Here is a 17,132-nt window from a genome sequence, read left to right on the forward strand (position 1 = left end):
TAGTACATGTAGCCTCACTGACTCTACCCCTACAGGGAATCTCTATAGGAAAACTATTATGGCACATACACCCAGCACCTCAAGTCTCCTCCGAGATAGACAAGAGACAACAATAGGTCAAAGGCAATTAGGTCAGGGGCAGGGCCAATGAAAGCATGTGATGCTTAAGCAAGAACCTGAAAACAGGAATGCTGCTGGTGGTTTTTCTGGGGAATGGCGGGCTGGTTTGCATGTTAAAGCACAACCAGGGGTTTCTCAGCATGCATTTTAGTCTGAAGAAACCACCACACAGTTATGGAGGAAGGGTATGTCTTCCACATTCAGAATGCGATTCCCCTTTCCATTCAGTTATAAAAAGTAGGAACAAGCTTCCCTTTTACCAGTGATATCAAGTGAAGCAGTGGGAACTCCTTGTGTAGAACATCAGGTGGAAACAATACCCAGGGCAGATGATATTTACAAGGACTCTGTTGTCTCCCCACAAGCCAGTCTAGAAGGATGCTTTTTCTGGTGCTGCAGACCAGTAAGAACTCCCATTCTCCTCATGTCTGATGGAAGAACACACTTCCTGCCTCCTTCTCAGGGTGCCGTCAACAACTAATTGCTTCTCCACACCCACAGTTAGGTAGAGTGGTAGAAAAGCAGACATCAGAGTGGACCCAGCAACAGCAAGCCAAGTGTTCATTTACCAGACCCCACAGCCATGGCAAAGGAGAAAGAGAGAGAGAGAGATTCAAAACAAAATGGATAAATGTAATGTGGGAAGCAGCCCAGGGATTTGGCCATGCAACACAGAACAGAAGCAAGAGACTGTGCACCTAGCAATGGGCAGCAGAGATAAGCCAGTTCAGGGACTGTGGTCCATTACTTTCAATGGATCTGAGCAGAGATCATACAGGCTGAGAATGTGGGGCTTGGGCGGGGCAGAATTATTCCTGACAACATACTGGCATGTCTCCCTACTTCAGCATGAATGAATTTCTCTCTGTGCCTTCTCTCAGATCCATCCCACCCACTGGAAAAACAGCTATACGCCACTGCAGAGGTGCTTATTGATTTTACATGAATTCTTGATTCATTACTCTGGCTCTTGTTGTGGAGCTCCAGCCTTGAAGCAAAAGATTAACAGGGATCTTGTTGGAATTATTTCATGTGGTGCAATAAGGGGATGCTTGTGGTATTGCTAACAGATAAATAAGATGCATTCAATCTGAGCACACACTGAACATGGAAGAAACCATAAACCGGACCACAGTTGGTGTTAACATTTCTTTTGCATCCACCTTGTGGAATAAGCATCACTCTATTTCCCAATCTGAGTCTATTTTTAAACTCAGCTGAATTTTCAGGAGGTGCATGGAGACAGCGGCTGACGTGTTCAGCAGCCATCCAGTGCCAGAGTGGAGTTGTGTCCCTACCTAGAAAGGTTGCTCTCAGCTCAGCCACAGTCTTCCAGAGCAGCAGACTGCCTGAATGTGCATGGGGAGAGAGAGAGCAGAGCAATTTTCCCAGAGGCCCCCCACCCCCGCCACCTCAGTGTTTTTTGCCTTCTAGAAATACATCCCTGAGAGGTGTTCAGCTGTACTATGGCCCCAGATGGCTGCTCAACACAGCAGGCAGGCTACATAGCTGGTGAACTATAAAACGTACTGATAAACAATAGCTCTCCACCATATACAGTACCTTCCCCACTCAGTGTTAGTCTAGTCAAGGAACATTGAATGGGGCCGTTATAGGAGCAATAGGGAAGGGTTAATAGCTCAGAAAAAGAGCCCTTAGTTTGCCTACATGGTTTGGTATTACAAGAACAAGCCGCGGGCTTATGTGCTCTGTCCTTCTGCTGCATGTTTTGCAAGGTATGCATAAACCATAGTTTGTCAGATCAGATGTGATGGCGAGCTACATTTTTCATTAAAGAGGAGGTATCTGAAGGTCACTCATTCACAAAGTTCTGGTGCTGACAGCTGAACCAAGCCACTACAGTTGTTCCCATCTCCTCCCTTATACAGAGAATCTGTAAGCAGAAGACAGACCTAAATCCCTCCATTGATCCTTAGCGCAAATGGATCGTCTCTACTTGGGACATGTCTAAGCCAGGTGTATAAAATTTATTTTTAAAATGGAAGCTGATATCACAACCAGGCCATATTTGTTTGGTTCAGGTCCATGCAATAGGGATGTGCACAGAACCGGCCCCATGCACACTCAGGAGACAGGTGGGGGCTCCTTTAAGGAGGGGGGGGAGTGCTCTTACCTCCTCCACCACGTTTCCCCCTCCAGTGCTGCTGTAAAAACTGCTGGTGCGGGGTGGCTGTATTCCTTCTTGCCTCCCCAATCAGAGTAATACCAGAAATGGTGTGCACGCATGTGTGTTACAGTAACACCAGAGAGGGAAGTGCAGCGGGGGAGGCAAGAGTCCTCTCCCCACGCCTCAAAGGAGCCTCCGCATTCGAACTGGCTCGAATGGGGGTGGGTTCCTGAACCTGTTCAGCATTCTAGGAATAGAATGCAGAACAGGTTCGTGCACATACCTACCATGCAAGACTTCAAGTTATCCAGAATTTCTCATGTGCTGAAAATGTACAACTCAAAAAACCTGCACACGCTTTCAAATGAACTGAACTCCAGTAGAAAATATCTCCCTGCTTATTTTGTATCTATGATTCTCTGAGACTTAAGAGGCCATAATAGCTTTCTCTTGTAAATATATACACTTTACTCTTTTCACTGATGTTCCGAAGTCTTATTGACCCCAAATCCTACTTGATAGTCCTGAGTGGATCTGCCACCACGTGCATCAGAAGCACAGACAGCTTCTAATACAAGGGAGTGTTAAGAACATACGGACAGCCCAGCTGGATCAGGCCCCAGGCCCATCTAGTTCAACATCCTGTTTCACACAGTAGCCCACCAGGTGCCTCTGGGAAGCCCACAGGCAAGAGCTGAGGGCATGCCCTCTCTCCTGCTGTTGCTCCCCTGCAACTGGTATTGAGAGGCATCATGCCTCTGAGGCTGGAGGTAGTCCATTGATAGACCTGTCCTCCGTGAATTTGTCTAAGCCCCTTTTAAAGACACCCAGGCTGGTGGCTGTCACTACAGAGATAGAAAGAAAAGGAAGCAAGTTTGCCACAATGAAGCCACCTTTTGTCAGCAAGAAAAGTAGGGCATTTCAAAAGAACATAATCACAGTGACCACAGAAAAGAGGAAACTGGTTTATTTCCTTAAAAAATAAAAACAACCACCCCTTCTTGCGCTTATAGAAAGAAGAATAGAGTGCTCCTTTTGTAATGTCTACAGGCTTCCTGTTTGGGCGAGAGAAGAACCATCTCCATAAACCTGGGAGATCAGAACAAAATTAAATGACAGGGGTAGGTAAACAACTCATTTTTTGTATGAAGTGCTCAGATACTTTAAAAGTGTCACTAGATACAACAACAAAGTATGTGCATCATAAAACCCAGATTACGCTTGGGAGAAAACTTGGCTTTCTTTCGACTGCCTGGGTGCCCAAGGGATGCTCAAGCCACAGATTCACTACAAAGTCCAGGAAAGTTAACAACACCATTTGGAGGAATCTGAGGGTGGGGGAGGTGGGAGGCGGAAGAAGCAAACAGGCAGCTTCCGTTGAATGTGTGTCTTGGTACCAACAGCACAACCTCTCTCTTCATCAAAAGAAATATCCAGGAGAAAAAAAGCCAGTGTGGAAATGCGTTCTGTGAAAGGTGTCCAATTTTTAATATGAAACATGTGATAATGTAAGGTATATTGCAGACAGCATAAACTGGGGATCTGCTGCTGCTTCTATCAATGAGATTTGATTGATCTATCAATGAGATTTTACCATTACTAGTGAAATTTCCAGGACATTTGGACAATTTTTATGTTGTTTCTTTTTCAGGATAGAGAGTCCTATGTCACCTATAAAGTAATTAAGTTTTGTTTAGCATCTAGGACACGTCGTATGCATGTCTAGTCAATATAAGGAACAATTAAATAATTATTGATAGTCAGTAATGTATGTATGATTGCATAAATGCCTTTATTTTATTGTCTTGCTGGTCACTGACTTTCATAAAGATTGACAGGTCTTGGGGATCCTCAGCAACCAACTTGGGCAAAACCTCAGATTGCTCTTCTACACTTTTCAGCTTTGCCTTACAATGTTTTTTTAACTTAAGCCAGTAGGTTTTGAGGAGAACACAATGGGCTTGCAATTTTTTTTTTTTTAGTAGAACAGAGAGATTGGGGCTGCAGCCTAGAACTCAGCTCCTGCTTTGTTCCCATTGAACAAAGCAGAAGCTGATTTCCTCAGTCAATATGCAAAAGATCAGGCTACAGTACTGATCAGAGTACTTCCCAAAAGGGCCAAGGGAAGAAGGTGGGTAAGAAGAGGAATTTGCCAATGCCAAGAGGGAACGACTTATGATCCACTCTCTTCCATCTCCACTTTCCTCCATCGTCTGAAGACATGACCCCACAAGCGTGTGCTCAGTTAGTTAATCCATAGATTGTGCTGTCGAATCGGTGTCGGCTCCTAGCGATCCCATTCCATGTGGTTTTCTTGGTAGGACACAGGGGTGGCTTACGAGTGCCTCCTCCCACACAGTATGAAATGGTGCCTTTCAGCACCTCCCTATATCGCTGCTGCCCAATATAGGTGACTACAAACGTATTTACTAGGCACAGTCTGGGAAGTACACACCAGCGGGGATCTGAACTGGCAGCCTCTTGCTCCATGGGCAAGCTGCTTTACCGCTGTGCCACTGCAGCTGAGAGAGGATTAACATCGCGAGCCCCTCTATGACTCAGCTGACGGTCACGACTCACAGTAAACAGGATTTTTAACGCCCACTAAAAAAAAAAAAAAAATCCCCAATAGGCTGCAGCACCAAATCACGCAACTGTAGCCCTCCAGGGACAACTGTTATGCTTTCCATAGATATGAATTCAAAGGGCTTTTAACTATTCCTCGCTTTTCTTTTGCTTAACACTTCAAAACCCCAAATGGTATTCTCTCTTTGGACACGCAAGCCGTGACGCAGACTTGCTCGGAGGCCCTGAGATCATTTTGATTCATATTCATGCAACCCAGTTAATTGGTTTTATCCTTGCTGAGAGCCCGATGAGCTTCTACTCCCTTGCCTCTGAAGGCATAAAATCTATCAGGAATATGTGCTAGAAAGGAATCCATGTCCTTCCCCTGAGCACTTTTCTGATGGATGACTAATCTCACATTGGGGGACGGTGGGGTGAACTCAACTGCTATCACAGGCTGGCAGCTGCCCAAAACCGTCTGCTTTGACCCCTTGTTCTTTCTCAGGCACTTCATCATGACCCTGGATCCACTCCAGCCCTTAACTCAGCTGTGTGAGCCCTCATTAGCCCTCTTGGTTGGCCACCTGGCCAAGGCCGATAGCAGAGCAGCAGAGTCTCGGGGTGGGGTGAATGGGAAATCGTTTTCCAACTGCACGAGGCAGAGGACATTATGAGTGCCAAAGGGAGCCATTCTAGTCAAGAAGAGTGTGTATTACACCTGGGAAGCCCAAATACTACTAGAAAAGGGCAGAGGTTTGGGCTGCAGGATCAGGAAAAGCAGAAATTGCGTGAAAAGCAAAAATTAGGTCTGAAGGCTCTCAAGCAGGTTGTACAAACTGAGTGTCAGACCTCTGCCCTTCTCGTCTCCCTGTCTTGCCCAGTTCCCTCAGTTGATTACTGCTTATGGCTGTTCTTGATCTGACACACTAAAGCATTAAGGACCATGATATGCACAAGAGGATATGGAGACTGGTGCCAGAGGGTCATTAGAGTTAAGGGAGTGGAGAACAGTAGTCAGAGGAGGAGGAGGAGGAGCAATATGTGGCTTGAATGCCACACTTATTTTCTCTTCACTATCACATTTTCTTCTCTCAACCCTTCTACAGTTTGGACTAGACACGACCCTTGTTCCTAAATCTATCTATAGTCATGAGAACTTGAAACATGTCCATGAAGTGAATGGTTTACTTTGAAAAATGTCCAGCTTAAAACCCAGCACAGAGACCATGTTACGGAATATGTGCAACCCTGCTGGTTGCTTTCTCCCCTTACAGCAAATGGGGCTTAGCAAATGGAGCAAGCACAAAGTGATGCATATTTGTAGGGGTGGGGGCTGGGTGGGACCCAACTTCACATATGCACTGATGGGATCTGAGCAGTCTGTCAGTGACTGTCCAGGAGAGAAAGATCTTGGCGTCGTGGTGGACAGCTTGTTGAAAGTGTTGACTCAGTGTGCAGCAGCTGGAAAAAACTGGAAAAGAACTGGGAAAAGTGCAGAAGAGGGCAACCAAGATGATTTGGGGCCTAGAGCACCATCTTTATGAGGCAAGGCTATCTCATCTGGGGCATTTTAGTTTGGAAAAGAGGTGACTACCGGGAGACACAATTGAGGTGTATAAAATAATGCATGGAGTAGAGAGAAATTTTTCTCTCCCTCCCACAACACTAGAACCAGGGGTCATCCCATGAAACTGAAGGCCAGGAATTTTAGGACCAACAAAAGGAAGTACTTTTTCACAAAGCACATAATTAATTGATGGAATTCTCTGCCACAGGATGTGGTGATGGTCACTAGCTTGGATGGCTTTAAGAGAGGCCTAGACAAATTCATGGAGGACAGGTCTATCAGTGGCCACTAGCGTGGTGGCTGTGGGCAAGATGCTTCTAAATACCAGTTGCAGGGGAGCAACAGCAGGAGAGAGGGCATGCACATACCTCTTGCCTGTGGGCTCCCCAGAGGCATCTGGTGGGCTACTGTGTGAAACAGGATGCTGGACTAGATGGGCCTTTGGTCTAATCCAACAAGGCTGTTCTTAAACCCTCTAACAGCCCAAATAGTAAGAAGAGAAGGAGATAAAACTACTTGCCTTCTTGTTCTTTTTAATACAATTTTTGTTAACTGCATCATTTCAGTCTTTCAGAGGAGGAGTAACGAGAGAGAGTGATTCACTCAAGAATAAAAACAGGGAAGGAAGGAAGGAATCTAACTGAAAATTCAGTTTGGGAGAGAAGAGGCTGGTCCTCACAAAGTCCAAGGGCACATGCTGTATTTCTGGAAACATGCGCATCAAGTGGGGTGCGAAGGTGCACACTCATCAACTTGCAACTGCATCGTCTCTACAATCTGCTTCGCAGTATCAAAATTGGTTCTGAATTTCCTGCTCAGCAGTAGAGCACTAAATCAACGGTGTGGAAAGCCTTTGTAAAGATATGACTTGGGAGTCAGTCTCACCTAGTCCCCCTCCCAACAAAACATTTTGTTCTGGTGAAAAAGAATTTTTTTTAACAGGGCAAGCAGCCACAGTGTTAATTATAGAACAATGCTGAACACTGCCTGGAAGTAAGTTACCTTGATTCTCAGCTACAGGTAATGCCTGAATTCGTTTCAAGTGTTGCATTCATGTCATTTGTTATAGAAATTCATTCATATATTTACTTATTTAAAATATTTCTATACTGCCCAAAACTTGCATCTCTGGGCGGTTAGCAAGTTAAAGCATGAATACCTGGACCTTTGAATGCTTGTGCTCCTGAGTGATGCTGTTCAAAGTCTTGGGTTGAGGCACCAATTTCTAGGGATTCTATTATAGCAAGGTTGTACAACAATGGAGGAAAGTAAGAAGTGGGGTCCCCCAGGGATCTGTACTGGGACCAGTGCTTTTTAATTTATTCATAAATGATCTAGAAGTAGGGGTAAGCAAGCAGCAAGGTGGCCAGATTTGCAGATGATACCAAACTCTTTCGGGTAGTGAAATCCAAAATGGATTGTGAGGAGTTCCAAAAGGATCTCTCCAAACTGGGTGAGTGGGTGACAAAATGGCAACTGCGCTTCAGTGTTGGCAAGTGTAAAGTGATGCACACTGAGACAAAAAACCCCAACTTCAAGTATACGTTGATGGGATCTGAGCTGTTGGTGACTGACCAGGAGAGGGATCTTGGGGTCATGGTGGACAGCTAGTTGAAAGTGCTGACTCATTATGCAGCAGCTGTGAAAAAGGCCAATTCTATGCTAGGGATCATTAGGAAGGAGATTGAAAATAAAACTGCTAATATTATAGTTCCCTTATTCAAAACTATGGTGCAGCCACACCTGGAGTACTGTGTACAATTCTGGCCATCACATCTAAAAAAGGACATTGTAGAACCGGAAAAGGTGCAGAAGAGGGCAACCAAGATGATCAAAGGCCTAGAGCACCTTCCTTATGAGGCAAGGCTACCACACCTGGGGCTATTTAGTTTAGAAAAAAGATGACTGCAGGGAGATATGATAGAGGTCTATAAAATCATGCATGGTGTGGAGTAAGTGGATAGAGAGAAATTATTCTCCCTCTCACATAACACTAGAAATGGGTCATCCCATGAAATTGATCGCCAGGAAATCTTGGACCAACAAACAAAGGTACTTTTTCACACCACGCATAATCAGCTTGTGGAATTCTCTGCCACGAGATGTGGTGACAGCCAACAACCTGGATGGCTTTAAGAGGGGTTTAGATAAGTTCATGGAGAAGAGGTCTATCAACAGCTACTAGTCGGAGGGCTATAGGCCAGGTCCAGCCTCAAAGGCAGGATGCCTCTGTATACCAGTTGCAGGGGAGTAACAGCAGACATGCCCTCCTGCCTATGGCTTCCAGCAGCATCTGGTGGGCCACTGTGCGAAACAGGATGCTGGACTAGATGGGCCCTGGGCCTGATCCAGCAGGACTGTTCTTATGTGTGTTTTCTTGGCTCAAGTTATCAGAGTCCAATTGTATTTATGCAGTGTGCACGAGATATACGCTATTAAGTTGCAAGACAGAAAGTACTTTTGTTGTTTTGTTCAAATACATAGGAGACCCATAATTCATCAGCACTATGACTGGCACGCACACACACACACACACCATCAGTTGCAGGGGAGTAACTACCAGTTGCAGGGAAGTAACAGCAGGAGAGAAGACATGCTCTCAGCTCCTGCCTGTTGGCTTGCAGCGGCATCTGGTGGGCCACTGTGTGAACCAGGATGCTGGACTCGATGGGCTTTCTTGGACCTGATCCAGCAGGGCTGTTCTTATGCAACTGCAGCCCTCCAGCTGTTTTTGGACCACAGCTCCCATCATCCCCAGCCTCAGTGGCCAATAGCCAGGGATAAGGGGAGCTGCAGACCAACATCTGCAGGAAGGCCAAAGTTATGCAGCCCTGTATTATATTCCGAAAATGCAGCTACAAAGAATGATCAAGGGAACATTCCAAGACACTGCTCCTTTTGCTCTTGGTGCTAGCCCAAAGAAAGCCCAGTTTGAGGTATTTACTCTGTTTATTTGCTCTGATCAGTTTAACCATTGATCTCAACAGTTAAGTTCAGTGCACCAGAGTAGTGATAAGCTAATATAGTCTCACTAGATATCGCCTACAGCCTGTCTAAGTGCTGCAGGTAAACAGGGACCTTTGAACCCATGTGTGTACACACACACACCCAAACCCAAAATGGAAATAAAGACATCTTACGACAACAGAACTGATGTTCAAATGAGTCCTCTAAGACAGAGAGAGGAGAGAACTTAAGTGAACCAACTTATTTGAAAATGTGTCAATTGAAGTCTGCTTTTTAACTGTGCCAGCTTCCGGGATAACTCCCCTCCTTATTGTAACCAAACAATGTGTACAAATTGCAAATGATGATGTAAAGATTTTTAGAATTTCAGATATAGTATAGATTATTTCCAAAATTGTACACGCCAATCGCATTCAGTAAAACCTCATCAATAGTAGCATTTGTCTAATACAGGGGTAGGCAACCTTGGCTCTCCAGCGATTAGTGAACGACAACTCTCATCATCTCCAGCCAAAATTTGTGGATGTGGATGATGGGAGCTGTAGTTCAACAACAGCTAGAGAGCTAAGGTTGCCTACCCCTGGTCTGATGCATGTCTAATTGCAAAGAAAGTGAAAAAGCTTTATGTGAGATGGGCAAGACGTTTCCCTAGGGCGTGCTTTTATTAGGCTTGTGCAAATATTCTGCACCATACAGCCAAAGCCGAATAATCCATCCAGCCCTTCTGGTTCCGTGACGGTTGCATGCGTGGTGGCAACTTCTTATTCCAGAGAATCCAGACAATGATAGAGGCAGGGGCGGCAGGGAGGAACTCTGCCGCCCCAAAAACTTTACACCAAAGTGCAGCGCCGAAGGGGGAAAAGTGGTGGGAGGGGTAAATACTACTCCCCGCCACCGGACCAGCCGGATTCCAAACCGGTCCGGAGGCCTCTTACATGGCTCTGGACCGGTTCCGTGCACACTCCTAATATCTTCCCTAAATGCCTGCCTGGAGGCAGTAATGGGCTGGATGAGGGATAAAGTGAAGTTAATCCAAATCAGACAGAGGTCCTGACTGTGGGGGGCCAGGACCTGAGAGATTATTTAGATCTGCCTGTTCTGGATGGGGTTACACTCCCCATGAAAGATCAGGTACATAGCTTGGGAGGGCTCCTGGACCCAAAGCTCTCCCTGGCTTCTCAAGTTGAGGCAGTAGCCAGGAACACTTTTTACCAGCTTCAGCTGATATGTCAGCTACGTCCATTTCTAGAGGTGAATAACCTTAAAACAGTGGTACATATGCTGATAACCTCCAGGCTTGACTACTGTAATGTGCTCTATGTGGGGCTGCCTTCATACATTGTACGGAAACTACAATTGGTACAGAATGTGGCAACTAGATTGGTATCTGGGACAACACAAAGGGACCACATAACACCAGTTTTAAAAGAACTGCACTGGCTGCCGATATGTTTCCGGGTGAAATACAAAGTGCTAGTTATTACCTAAAAAGCCCTTAACATCTTGGGTCCAGGCTATTTAAGAGAGCGCCTCCTTTGTCATAAACTCTGCCACCTGTTACCATCTTCTGGAGAGATCCAGTTATGGTTGCCACCAGCTCGTTTGGTGGTGACCCATGGCCAGGCTTTCTTTGTGGCTGCCCCAGGGCTTTGGAATATGCTCCCAACTGAAATAAGAGCATCTCCTTCTCTGTTTGTTTTCAGGAAGACCCTCAAGACTCTCCTGTTCTCACAGGCTTTTAATTAGAATTAATTTTAATAATTTAAATAACTTTTTAAAATAACTGTTTTATGCTGTTTTTACTGTGTCATGTATTTACTTTTAACGTTTTACTGTTTTTACTGTGTTAACTTTTAAATATTTGAAATTCTGTACACCGCCTAGAGATGTACATATCAGGTGGTATAAACACATTATAGATAAAATAAAATAAAATAAAATAAATAAAATAAAATAGCCTCTGCAAAAACCAGGCCACTTTGCATCCACCCACCATGAAGAGTCATTCTACTGGTTGAATGTCTACTATTCAAGATATTTCTTTCCTGCTAAATAGCAAGGAAACATCCCTCAGCTTTGGCCTCTTACTCACATGTTACACAGACCAGACATGTCCTCAGCAGTAGATTGGTCCAAAGCGCCCAGCGTTCAGGGACTTGCGAAACGGCCACAGGAACGATGATTTCTGCAGGGACGTAGAACTGCAGCGCATAAGTGAAGAAGATCCCAATGGAGTAGAGCAGCTTGACAGACTGATACAACCTGCAAAGGATGCAAGAACTGATAGTTACATCCACTCAGGCAAAGGATTTAGGGCAAAAAGCAAAAACGAACCCATCCCAGCAACAAATCCAGGGCAGAATGCTTGTGCTTCCATGAAGCACCAAGGGACTTTGGCACGCAATTACTGTTTGCAGAAGTGAAAGAGAGTGTGCTGTTCCTGATCCTGGGCTTTGCAGAGACCAAACACGACATGGAAAGGCACTTGCCCTGATCAAATGGCTTTGCTGCCATGAGCTGAGGCACAGGCTTTCTAGGGTAAGAAATGTACTTTTCAGAGTCAGGAGGACAGATGCTGAAAAGCTGCCCTTTCCCAAGTGATCTGGTAACCACACAACAGCATGGGTACTAAAGAGTCAAGGATTCTTCTTGCACATGGAATCTGGAAAGTCATCCAGTTGTACAGAGATTTTTGTCTGAAGGACTTTTTTTTAGCAATGAGAATTTTCAGCTCAGGTTTTAGTTTTCAGAAATAGATCTTGTGTTTCGAGGGATCAGAAATTAATCTCCTAGAGCTTCTCATGAAACACAAAGGTGGATACAGCAGAAGTGAGAGCAGGTCACACCAGCACTAAACCAGACTGGGTTGGTGAAGTTCACTGACAGAAACAAAGATGGGAGATATTGCCAATACAGAGAAGTACTGGGAAGGGATGCAGGATGATCTAGCTGTCATAAGGACAGGGGTAATAGAAATGGAATGATATACTTGGAAATATAATAGCCCTGTGTTTTGGTAAGAACTCTTTATGATAATGTGGTCTGCACTGTATACACAGAGCAAGGGCATGGGAGAGAGAAGCTGGTAGTAAGGATTGCTTTGACGGTTGCATAGGGGTAGGACAAGATGACCTGGGACCCTTCTAACTTTATTTTTAAAATAAAAACCAGGGAAATATCCTTCATAGACAACCATAAGCTTGGTTTAGAAATTAAGTCAGGCTCTGTCTTTGGAACAGTTGCGGAAGCAAACTTCTAGAATGTTAAATCTTCTAAGGAGTCAGAATTCAGCTGCCCCCAACTGCCAGCATCAACTTTGAACCAGTGATCTAGAATTAAAGAGGCCATATACCAAGGGCTACGTATACCGCAAACAGGCCCCCCCACCCCTGCCACACAGACTTACTGCATAAAGGAAGCCTGAATTATGTGGTCATAATTATGCACAGACAATTTGAATACTGTTCATCTTGAAATACTGTTTCTTCTTTAAAGAGCACTTAAAATATTTTTAATGGGGAACTCAATGAAAAGAAGAAAGGCATGGAAATTAGATGGGGAATGGAACAAAAATTACGGGAGAAAGCCAATTGATTGTTCAGGTTACTAAGGCTCTGAAGCCCATGCTACAACCTCCCTCCAACTTCAGAACCATCAGAAAGACATTTCTGTGTTTTTCTCTAAAAGCATAAAAGCTTGAAAAGCATTTTTTTAAAAAGAAAAACAGAAGGGGTACTTCTCAGGCTATTTCTGTGCCAAATTCCAGATTCAACAATATGTCAATATTTTGAGTTTGAGTGTGCAACAGACACAAATGGCCGGTACAGGTGGCCCTCATTATTTGTGGGGGTTCCGTATAGGCACAAAAATGGAAACCACAAATAATGATACCTTACCCCTACAGGAATCTAGGAGTTAGGTTCCTAACACACACAAAAGGGCAAGCAAGCAAGCAAGCAAGCAAGCAAGCAAGCAAACAAACAAAAACCCTCAAGGAGGCAAAAATAAGATAAAAGCATTGTCCTTTATTATTCAAGTCTCCAGCAGCGCACTCCACTCAAACCCTGAAAACAGTCAAATACTGCCCCCTCCATTTTTTTTAAAGGGCACCACAAAATGGCTCTCCGGTGTAAAATAGTGGCTGGAAATTAATTTATCATCATTAAATTTTTCTACCGCCTTTCATTAAAACAATCCCAAGGTGATTTACAAAACAATGGAAGTCATTTCCAGGTCATTTCTAGCCACTCAAAACCACAGATAGTTGAACTATGCCTATTTTCTAGCCATGGATCAAGAACTGGGTCTCTAAGACCCAACCATGGATACACAAAACCGCAATCCATGAGTAACGAGGGCCACCTGTATTACTAACATATATTAAGATGTAGGAAGTACACACACAGATGTGAGGACTATATTATCAGCAATTCAAAGCTTTTGCACCGAGCCCAATACATTTCTGTATTCACTAAACAGATATGTTTAAAAGTTTTTCACACCCCATGAGGTAACAGGCATGATTCTACCCTGACTTTAATTACAAAAAAGAAAGAAAGAAAAGAAAAGAAAAGCTGAAGCATACCTTCAAAGCAGTTTTTATCAGCTTCAGTCGTGAATATTTCACAATTTTCGATTATCCCCTTTTCCCCACAGTAGTGCATTGGCAGGCATTGGCACTGGTGTGAAAGTTCTATTCAACACTGACTTCGTCTCCTCCATTTGCACTTCCATCACCTTGACGCAAAGGAAAGCTATTTTGGAAGCTACACACGGAGCATGTTTACCAGGGTGGTGGTATTTTGCATAAAAATGAAGCTGCTAGGCAAATCTGGGGGTGTAGAAAGGGGCTATTTGCTATTGTAGTGCCAACATTTTTCCCCTGCCCTGATTCTCAGTGATCTTGCCTTCTGTGCTGCCCTAAACATTATTATCCTACTTTCAAACAAGACTGGCTCTGGAAGCAGACACAGCATACAGGCACAATCTAATGAGGGATATGTTGGCGGGGCAGCGGCGGCGGCGGGGGGGTAGGGGGTGTCTTTCCTGGCTCCTGGCAGTTGAAGTCATAATCCAGGTTCTGAGCAGGCAGAATGAGCTAGAGGATAAACTCCAAACCTGGCTGAAGGCCAGGGGCGTAACGATAGGGGGGCGGGGGGGCACGTGCCCCCGGCGCCACTCTGTTTGACCACGTGGGGGGCGCCAAAAAGTGCCCCCTTAAAAAAAATTTTTTGTTTGAATTTTTTTTTTTGCGCAGCAGGCAGCAGCAGTACCCCTCCCCGGGTCCTGGCGCCCCCCCCCCGCTCTGTGGGCCGCTGCGCCGCCACAGCGCAGGCACCTAAAGTTGCAGTGAGTGCCTGCCTGCTTGCTGCCGCTTCGGCGAATCAGCGTCGTGACCGTCATTCATTGACATATCAACAAACAATATCACTCCGCTGGCGTCCCCGCCCCGTGGCGTCCCCCCCACCAGTCGCGCATGCGTGTCTGGCCTGGCGACACGCTGCGCATGCGTGTCTAGTGCCGCTGCGTGGACTTCATCTTCCTCACGCAGCGACCACGAGGCAGGGTGTGGGAGACCAGCGCTTTGTGCAGCGGAGGAAGGATTCGACGGCCTGCCTACCTTCAATCATCACCACAAGCAAGCAATAAAGCAAGCGTTAGCCAAGGACAAGGTGTGTGTGTGTAGGATCTTTCTTTGCAAAGTCTGCTAGAGAGTGGGCGCCACGCAACTTGCTTGCAGGAAGCGTGCCTTCCTCAGTGGCTTCTGTCTGTGCTGTGCTGTCGCGACGTGTCATTCGTGGACTGCACCTTTGTTTTCGCTGCGGGACTCGAGACAGTCATGGAGAAAGGCGAGGGCGGCCGAGGGGTTTGTGGCTGGGGGAGGGAGGGGGAGAAGCAGGACAGAGATCCTCTCTGGAAGCCCCGGGTTGCTCGGGTGCGGCGGGGGGCTCCCGCTTCCTAGCGGCGGCAGCTCAGCTGCTTGGAGTCCAGCGATGAGGGGAATGAGATGGAGGACAGAGAAGAAAGTGAGCAAGATAGCGCGAGCAGGGCGCGCTCCGGGAAAGGGCACTTAGCAGCACATCTTGTGTCGAGAAGTGCCCGTGTCATGTGCCGTGTGTGTGGGGCTGTCTGTGTCTCCAGAGTTAGGCTGGGGTGCAGGGTGGGGGGACACAGGTAGAGACCCGACCGCCACCATGGGGCTTGGACTCTTCCCCAGGAGACCCCTGGACAAACTAGTGTAGTCTGACCTTAAAGTTGCTGTGAAGCTAAAATGCTGAGAAAAGGTGTGTGTATGTTCTTTCATGTCTCGGGGTAGCCAACAGCGGGTGTCCTCCCTATCCCACCCTTTCTCCCTAGCCTGAGCCGGGTGTGTGTGTTTGTTTTTTAAAACTTTATTTTCTTTAAATTTACGTGGGGGGAGGGTTGAGGAAAACGGGTGGGGATGGGCGCGGTGTGCTTGCTTGAGCTGGGCTGGCTGGCTCTTGTTCATTTGGGGGCTCAGCGGGGTTGTCTGGGAGTGGCGCCAAGAGCAGCAGAGCAACATGCTTCTCGCTCCTTCTCACATCACCTCATGGTGGGCGTGCAGCTCCAGACCAAACTTTTTGCGCTCACTCCCTATGAACCAGTTGAACCGCCTTCTCACTCAGCTGCAACCCCCTGAATGTTTGTGATCCTCCAGCACGCTCTGGCAGCGTCTCCCTCCGTCCAACATGCACCCTGGGGGTTGGTGGTGGGGTCCGTCCTTTCCATCACTTGGGGGCGGGGGCAGACGCTGCTGGGATGCGCTGGAGTGGCCGAGGGCCTGCTGGGGAGGCTGTTGCAGCCGCCAAAGCCGAGCCGAGCAGATGAGAAGCAACGAAGCTCCCGCAGCCCCTCGGCAGAGCCCCGGCATGAAGAACACCATGCTCTGGGGCATGTTCTCCCGACATGTCAAGAGGCATCCAGGAGTGAGTTCTCTGCCCTGCAACCCCTTAGAACCCCGTTTTGAGATGAGTGACCCGGACCCCACTTTTAGGCACCTCCTATCTATCCCCAAACCCTCAGTCCCTCGTCCTACTCCAGAACAAGTAACCCCAAACCCCACTTTTCCTCCCCTCCCCTTGCAAATAGATACGCTCAATGAATCTCCTACTTAGGGTAGCCACCGCTTTGTTTTGTGTTTTCCTGGCAGGGCTCTTGCTTTACTTTTAACACCTGTAGACTGAGAGTTGGCAGGTGCAGCTTTTCCCCAACAAGGAGATGCAACTTTCCTCGCATCACTGTATCTAAAGCGCTGGAGCCCTGGCCAGAAAGCAGTGTCAACCTACGATTTACATTTGGTTTTTAGGACTTATGTAATTGTTGATTTTGCTATGACTGAATAATATAAAACAGCATATTCTCCCATTATTTTACACTTGGGAGTTTAGATTTCTCCCAAATAAGTTGTGTTAAAGATCATTCACGCCACTAGTTCACAATGTTCATGTTTAAAATCTCTGGCTGCATTAATACAAAATGACAGTGATGGGCCTATTTTGATGCCAGAATCTTTTCGGCATTTTCAATATTATGATTAGTATCCACAATTGTACAAATTCTTCTTGTTCATACATGTAGAAGAGCCTTTTGGTTGCAGTGCAGCCACCTAAGGGCGCAGCGGGGAAATGACTTGACTTAGAAAGCCAGAGGTTGCCAGTGCAGTTCGAATCCCTGCTAGGATGTTTCCCAGACTATGGGAAACACCTATATCAGGCAGCAGTGACATAGGAAGATGCTGAAAGACATCATCTCATATCGCGT

At 46.2% G+C, this 17,132-nt stretch overlaps 1 protein-coding gene across 3 annotated transcripts in view; it reads right to left on the reverse strand.

Annotated features, from left to right (window-relative positions):
• LOC128346951 (proton-coupled amino acid transporter 1-like) overlaps nucleotides 1-17,132 on the reverse strand; it is a 70,749-nt gene that overhangs the window by 10,416 nt on the left and 43,201 nt on the right. For 2 of the 3 annotated variants that reach the window (XR_008317309.1, XM_053300797.1), the window contains one exon: nucleotides 11,443-11,612. Coding sequence is in view for 1 of the 3 variants with exons in the window: in XM_053300797.1 (XP_053156772.1) it covers nucleotides 11,443-11,612 (170 nt within the window). In the remaining 2 variants the exon portion in view is untranslated. Of the gene's footprint in view, nucleotides 1-3,264; nucleotides 3,338-11,442; nucleotides 11,613-17,132 lie in introns of those variants that run through there. The other variant, XR_008317310.1, reaches the window with a different exon arrangement.

The sequence above is a fragment of the Hemicordylus capensis genome, chromosome 2, assembly GCF_027244095.1.
Source record: "Hemicordylus capensis ecotype Gifberg chromosome 2, rHemCap1.1.pri, whole genome shotgun sequence".
NCBI classification, from domain to species: Eukaryota; Metazoa; Chordata; class Lepidosauria; order Squamata; family Cordylidae; genus Hemicordylus; species Hemicordylus capensis.